At 42.2% G+C, this 7,849-nt stretch overlaps 1 protein-coding gene across 2 annotated transcripts in view; it reads right to left on the bottom strand.

Annotated features, from left to right (window-relative positions):
* Positions 1-1,865: 1,865 nt before the first annotated feature.
* The window catches only part of MYB (MYB proto-oncogene, transcription factor), a 35,576-nt gene continuing 29,592 nt past the window's right edge, over positions 1,866-7,849 (bottom strand). For both annotated transcript variants that reach the window (XM_006738181.3, XM_006738184.3), the window contains one exon: positions 1,866-3,172. In XM_006738181.3, coding sequence (XP_006738244.2) covers positions 3,056-3,172 — 117 coding nt within the window. In that variant the 3' untranslated portion in view covers positions 1,866-3,055. The remainder of the gene's footprint in view (positions 3,173-7,849) is intronic.

The following is a 7,849-nucleotide window of genomic DNA, read 5'->3' as shown; positions in this document are numbered from 1 at the left end:
ATGTCATCTTCAAAATATCCAACAACCTTGAGATGGACCTTTATGTCCAATATAAGTAAAATACACTCTTAGTAATGTGAAGCTCGGAGAGATTCAGTAAAACTTATACAAAGTCACAGAGCTGGTAAAGGGCCGAGTCTGAATTCAGTTCAGACCAGTTGGTTGGGCTTTAAGAGTGACAAAACAGGGGCAGCCCCTTATGATGTCTAAAGTCCTTTCCAGGTCTAATATTTTATAATTTCCAAAGAAACAAAGAAATTTCTCTTCACACTTCTTTCTCATCTTGAATTATTAATCCCATGATCAGCCGGGAGACAAATCAGAATTTCTTGGCATCTCTCCTGTTCTCCAGATATGCACATGTGGACTAAAGCTTTACACACAGGAACTCAAAAGGACAAACTTTCCTTGAAGTAGTAAGAAACGCCATTTCCATTTTCCTGCCTAAAGCTCTGCTAGAGAGAGGAGGATGGCTAAAAACAAGGACAGGACAAATAAATGTCTTAGAGATGCTTAGGAAATGGGTGTTATAGGAGTATGAGTATTTATACATAAAACCTAAATCTGCACTGTTTTTCATTTAGTTCAGGTTTTTAGTTTCTAGTTATTAGGTCATGTACTTGTTGGAAAAGTAAATATTTATTTCGGTTCTGTAAAATGTTGAATTCACTCTTGCCATTAATTTATTTCAAGAGTTATAACCCGACCTCTACGTTTAACTCTATAATCAGCAATGCACATCGTCAGATGAACATCTGACACACAACAGGGCATGCATTACTTAATTATGGTAAGCACATGTAATAGCAATCATTTGGATAGTGGATTACTTCACAAGATTTCATTGTAGGAACGAACTCATGCCACAGATGAAGAAAAAAGTCTCAGAAAGGCCAGTGACCTGTCGAAGATTCGGATGCAAGTAAGGGGCAGAGTCAGCACCTAGAACATACTCTGAGAGTTCATGAATATAAAAACACTGTCTTTGAGATGATGTGTTATTACCTCTCAGAAAGATAGTTGAAGAATACTAAACAGTCTTTTTATTCTTTCTTCCTTTTTTTTTCCTAGACAGTCTTAAAGATTCGTGATTGGGGTCATAAATCCTTGGCTCTAGGAGCACCACATGCATCATGCCAAGTGAGAATGCCAAGTCTGAGCTGGACAAGGGTGACTAGAGCAAATCATCAGGAAGCTGTGTGAGAGGTCCATTGTAGCATGGGGAAAAGAATGGCAAGCTGAGAGATGGAGAGCAGTGGAGACCCATCTCTAATACCGGGAGGTAAACTTCATGGGTGACTCAGCTGGGATGCCCTACTCTTGCCCTAACAGATAAATGTCCTCTGGCTCTGCCCTCACAGGCTGACTGGCCTTATATCCAGGGGCTCCCTTGCCCTCTAGCTTCTAGTTGGTTCTGTGAATGAGGACCCTTGACAGAGATGGGAGGGATGGAAGTAAAGTCAGGCATTACCCTTGGCTTTCTCCCTGTGAGGTCCCCAAAGGTCATGGCTCCTCTCTAGGGCTCCTGCTTTCCATGACTTTCCCTCTCCATGCACCAACCCTGTGGTCCTCCTCCCCCCACCCTCATCCGTGGTATCAGTACCTGTTATCCCAGTTCAAATGCTGCTGGAACCCTAACACATTCTGCAGGATTCCTCCCAGTTGTCCCTCTGCTCATGATTATGTTGTCAACTACTGAATTTGGTTTGCTTGTTCTTCTTTCTCTAAAGTGAGGATTCGTGGCTCCTTCACATGAAGTTCAGATGGTGCACAAATTATTAACACAAGAAAATGTTCCGAATTCACTCCATTTTCTTAAAAGCATGACTATCGTCCACAATCACAAGAGAGACGCCAAAAGTAAGTAAAATAAGGACACAGCTTTATTTCTCTACAAGGCAGTAAATACACTGTCATCTCCAAGTTCAGTGCCAGACATCGTGCACCAAATATTCTTAAGGCACCCCTAATCTCCTGACTCCAGCGGCAAACACAGGCTCTGTACAGCAGTTCTGAGCCCATACGCTCAGAAACCATGGGGGACGCTAATCAAACACATAACCCCTGAATTAAAGAATAGTGAGAGTGAACTCAAAACAAAACACAGGACATCAACAACATAGATCTCCCAAAAAAGAAGTGCAATGCATGCTCTTATAAACCAACAATAACAAGAAAATAAAAAAATAAAAAAATAAAAAACAATAACAACAACAAATGCAAAATCTCCCAAACAAGTTTTCCAATGTATTACAAAAGGGGGGGGGAAGTACATATATATATATAAAAAATAAAAATGTTTGAAATACTAGTGCATAGTCAATTACCTAACACCAAGTTTCTTTTCTTTCCATCCAAAGCTCTACTGCTCCTCTGATACTAGCAGCATGTCTACAGGCTAAAACCATAGCAGCAAAACACATTTTTTCATTTGGCATTTACAAAATTAAATTACTGAATAAAAATATAATTTTTTTATAAAACTATTTCATACAGTAATAATTTTTAAAGCAAGCTAACAAAAAAAACTCATAAAATGGTTTAGTACAATAAATGTACCTCCAATGTTATTAACCATAAATGAGCATTTACGATCTTGATTAATATCCCATGGTATTAAGCCAACATTTACAGTAATGCATCGTGTTTAGTGATTGAGAAAAGTGATATATTGGAGTACCTTTTTTTGTGTGTGTAAAATTTCAAAAAACCTCATCACAGGAAAAAATACTGATCCGTTGGTCCTCTAAAATACAGATAAATCATTTTATGTTTAAAAAAATCTGCATTAAGATTATTAACAACTGACTACAATTCATTACCTAATAATTTAGGTAAGACTGTTATTTATTTATTTATTTTTTTAAAATCCTTTTAGTTGGGTGAAATCCCATAAGATTTCATCCACCTAAATGCACTTGGTGCTGCTCTCAACTGTTGTACCACAACAAAAATAGGCTCTTCTCCCATTCATGAAAAGTCTCATGTAGAGGAATGATATATCCCAAGTCAACTTGAAGTGTTCTGAAAACCATAATGCTTGTCTAGAAATGTCTCACATGACCAGAGTCCGGGTTGAGAAGGCATTCACATATTTTCGAGCCTGACCAGAAGCTGTCATCTGATCTTCTGTCTTTCCACAGGATGCAGCTTCCCAGGCGCCGCCACAAGGCTAATGGGGAAAAAGAGGCCAACAGCAAGGTTAGACAGGGGACCCATGCCTCATCCCCTGAAGGATTCCCAGTCCCAGCAAGGCCAGCACAGGGAATTCTGACCTCCCGCCGGCAAAAGTAGACACCAGGGAGCCTTTGTCAGATAAAATCTCACCCTGGGGACTCCAGAGTCCTGAAGTGATAGTAGTGATCAGAAATCATTTACTGCTAAGAGAGAGGAAACCCCACTTCAGCCAAGATCATAAGCTACAGCTGCATCTTTGCCCTTGAGTGCCTTTTGTCCATTAGGGTGATTTTTGCCAAGTTGGAGATGGGGAATGGGCATAATCCTCCCAGATGCCTCTGGGCATTTCCTCATTATACAAACTGGTGAGGGCTTCAGTTCTCTGAGGGAAGAAGCTCCCACAGGTGCTGGAATCGACTCACACCTCCTAAACATAGTATATATTTTGTATTATCAATGAAGCATCAATTAATTTAGAAATCTCTGTTCACCAGGATAAGACACCCTGGAAGATGCAGATGAACTAGTATCTGCTAGGCCGCATCGACATCCCGGTCCGGCGTTTGACACATCACGGTCACGATCTCACTGACATAGCACAAGCACCCCGAGGGGGAGGTTCCTTCTCTCTTCAAACGGGCAGGAAATGGAGACTCGGAGAGTGGACATAACCTGCCCAAAGCCGCTCCGAGGGTGAGGAGTGGAGTGGCTTTGACCCCAGGTTTGTCTCCTGAACAGTCTGAGGCCCTACCTTCCCTCCATACTGCTTCCAACTGAAATATGTACTGTTTTGCTCTACTTCATTCCTGAAAGGATTTATGATGCTCACAAAATAAATATAAGATAACAGGGATTAGACAGTGGATGAGGCAGGGCCATGGGGAAATATGGAAAAAATAACACGATGATGGTGTGATATTTTTATGTAAAATGTTCGTCACGAAGTACAGTGAGCCAACTAAGTGTCAGCCTCAAGCCTGTCTCTGAGCTCTCTAGCAGTCAATGCAAAGGGGGACACAGAAACACAAGCAGATTTGGGGTCTGTGAGCTCAAAACTAAACCAGTGGTTTAGTCAAAGCACAACTCTTCCTGCTATGGACACCCAAGAGGGGTTTTTCCCATGGGACAAAAGAAGAAGCCAAGAAAGGCCTCTGCTTTCTAGAGCCTCCAGTGTCCTGTATGGGACAAAGTGAACACGTGGGAACCAGGTGGGGGGGACAACAGGCAGCATGCGAGGTTCGTGGGCCGTGCCCAGTGAAGGGGGGATGGCGCACAGAGACATTGCCAGGGAAAGAGCAAGAAAAGGCGGACTTAGATGGGCAGGTGAGAAAGAAGGAATGTACCCTGGGTAGAGAAATAGCACAAAAGAACCAGGAAGCTGCAGTTTGTACCTTGCTTCTGGGAGGGACTGCAAGAAAGGAAGATCTGGTGGATTCGGTGACAACATTCAGCAAGTGTCACCATGTGCCAGCCATGCTTCCAAGAGTTTTCCATCTTTCATCTCACGTAATCCCCACACAAAATACCGGAGGCACAGGGACGGATCAGTGCCCCTGTTTTGCAGACCCGCCAACGGTAAAGGAAGAGAGAGTGCAGGCAACATCCTCACTGTTGTCCAGCTAAGAAGTGGTGAAGCTGGGCTGAGTCCAGGCCCTTGAGAGTGTAGGATGCTACTTCATTAGTGTCCTAAACAGTGGAAAATTGTGGGCTCAGCCCAGCGAGGTGTTGGATTGCAGGAAGAAGCGTTTAGATGGGGGGCGGGGGGGGTGGAATCAAAGTCATCAGGCTCTGTAGCAAAGAGGAATCATTCTGAATGAACATGGCGTTTGTATGGTGATGGGGTTTCCTAGCCTAGTGGCTGGAACAAAGTATCAGTGACAGAAGGCCTATGGTGCCATGTTTCTAACTTGGGAGCTTGCACAGGACACAAAGCGGATTTCCTGGCTTCTGCCCCATCTGCCAAGCAGTCTCACCACTAATGCAAAGGACATCGTCTAAGTTTACACTTGTTTTGCTCTGAAGGCTCAGAGGCTCACCACGTAACCTGAAATACTACATAGCAAGATGGATTATCATAATATTTTCCTGGAGCTGTGTATCACAAAGATGACAGACATTTGTTTGGGGCCAACGTCTGCCACTGGGTCACATTTAATCTTTTCCTAAACAAAATCACCAGGTTGATTTTGTTGATTTTCAGTTCTTTGAAATAGTTCTGAATAAACGATGGTTCTCCAGGTTCAAGCAAGCAGATTAAATATACATGTTTCTCTGGTGTCTATCTGTCCGTATAAATTCCATATTTCAATTAAGTTAGTCGCTTACATGTTGTTGCTAAATTGTTCAGTGCTGCACTGAAACACCAAATTGACACACGAAGCCCGATTAAAAAAGGTAAAAGTTGGTGTTACCGTTTCAGTGACTGAGTTGGCATATCTGTTGTCACTGCAGCAGCGTGACCGGTCATTACTCGAGGGTGAAGAGAGAAATATGGCCAACGTCTGCACGAAGGACTGTGCAGCGCTCAGAACCAAGTGCGCAGATCTTAAAAAACAAGCGACTAAAGAGGCAGCAGAAGGAAATACCTTCATATGCCAATATCTTCTATGTAAATCCCAAATCACAGAAAGATACACACTAAACCCCAAAATACCTATTTTGAGAGTATACATACAGATGGAGGGGAAAGGGGAATGAAGGTGAGGTTGGAGAGAAAAGCGAGAAGCAGGGACAAATGTTTCTATTTTCTCCAGTTAAGAATTTTGCTACTTAATACTACTCAGCCATCAAAAAAAAAAAAAAATGAAATCTTGCCATTTGCAATGATGTGGATGGAACTAGAGGGTATTATGCTAAGCGAAATAAGTCAATCGGAGAAAGGCAATTATCATATGATCTCACTCAGAGGTGGAATTTAAGAGACAAAACAGAGAATCATTGGAGAAGAGAGGAAAAAATAAAAGACAAAAGCAGAGAGGGAGACAAACCATAAGAGACTCTTAATCTCAGGAAACAAACTGAGGGTTGCTGGAGGGGAGGGGAGTGGGGGATGGGGTAACTGGGTGATGGACATTACGGAGGGCACATGATGGGTATTATATAAGACTGATGAATCACTGACCTCTACCTCTGAAACCAATAATATATTATGTGTTAATTAATTGAATTTAAATTTAAAAATTTGAAAAAAGGAATTTTTCTACTTAGCTGTGCTTCAATAAATATAAACCTAATTTTCTAAACATGTAAATTACATATCTTAAAATACTATGTGGAAACAATCTCCTGCTTGCTTTTACCATGTCTCCTGGTAAAAGTCAGGTTCTGACCCTTGGCCATACAGTACCTAAGTTAATTCAGGATTCCCAGAATCTGTTCAGGAGAACTGAATACTGAGTATTATCAATTCCTTATATTCTTTTTTTTTTTAAGATTTTATTTATTTATTTCACAGAGAGAGAGCGAGATAGGGGGGAACAGCAGAGGCAGAGGGAGAAGCAGGCTCCCCGCTGAGCAAGGAGCCTGATGCGGGGCTCGATCCCAGGACCCTGGGATCATGACCTTAGCCGAAGGCAGACGCTTAACAGACTGAGCCACCCAGGCGGTCCTCAATTTCATCTATTCTTAACTTGAAATTTGACTGTGTTCTTATTGGATCTCCCACATGGCTCACCACTTTATTCATGTTTGGCTCTTTCTCTAGGACTGGATATTTAAAACAAGATCAATATAAAAAAAGGTAAACCATAAATTTTTAATTAGTATTTTAAGGAAACTTTTCAAACAGTCAGCTTTTCCTAAGTCAAAACAGAATTTTCCAAGAAACAAACTGAATTCCAGGAAATGGAGCATCTCAAGGGCATATAAGCCCTGTAGCTCAGAGCCTGGGTTGGAACACCTGAATCTCCCAGTGCAGACAAACGCCAGGACCCAGTAGGCACTGTGTGTAGAACAGGAAGGCCAGTGGGCAGCATGAGCGGGCAGCTCCTTTTCTGCAGGTGTGAGTACTTCTTGCAACAGTGAATGAAAAACTGGTCAGGGCAGACACAGACCGACAGGGTGAGAGTTAAGGAAGAGCAGAGGGTCAAGTATTCAGGTAAGAGAAGAAGTGCTCAGGTCCAACAGCTGAAATGACGGTCGCCTCCTCTTTTGCTAGTTCCTTCTCTCTCCTTACCTTGAAGCCCTGGGGCCCTTGGCCAACTTCTCAAGCAGACAGAAGAGTTTTGACAAAGGGGGATTAAATGTCTTCATGCTAGAAGAATATTTTTTAATACTGTCATATATATCTTTGTGCCTCCTTATTCCTTCTTAAATTTTAGTTTCATTTACACTAAAGAATTGATAAGAATTATGGATTTCTGCACATGAATTCTTGTGCTAATGCAGACCTGTCACTCGAACGCTAAGTCATTTCAACATTAATAATCCTACGGCACACCCAGTCACCCCATCCCTCCCACCCCACTAGACACCGGGGAGGGTACGTGCTCTGTTAAGCGCTGTGAATTGTGCAGGACTGTTGAGTCTCAGATCTGTACCTCTGAGACAAATAATGCAAGATATGTTAAGAAAAAAAAAGAAGAAGAAGAAGGTAGCGGGAGGGGAGGAATGAAGCGGGGGAAATCGGAGGGGTGGACGAACCATGAGAGAAGATGGACTCTGAAAAACAAAC

The sequence above is a fragment of the Leptonychotes weddellii genome, chromosome 8, assembly GCF_054177405.1.
Source record: "Leptonychotes weddellii isolate Sample4059 chromosome 8, ASM5417740v2, whole genome shotgun sequence".
Classification (NCBI taxonomy): Eukaryota; Metazoa; Chordata; class Mammalia; order Carnivora; family Phocidae; genus Leptonychotes; species Leptonychotes weddellii.
Note: the sequence above shows the minus strand (reverse complement) of the source record. Positions and strands in the feature narration are given on the sequence as shown.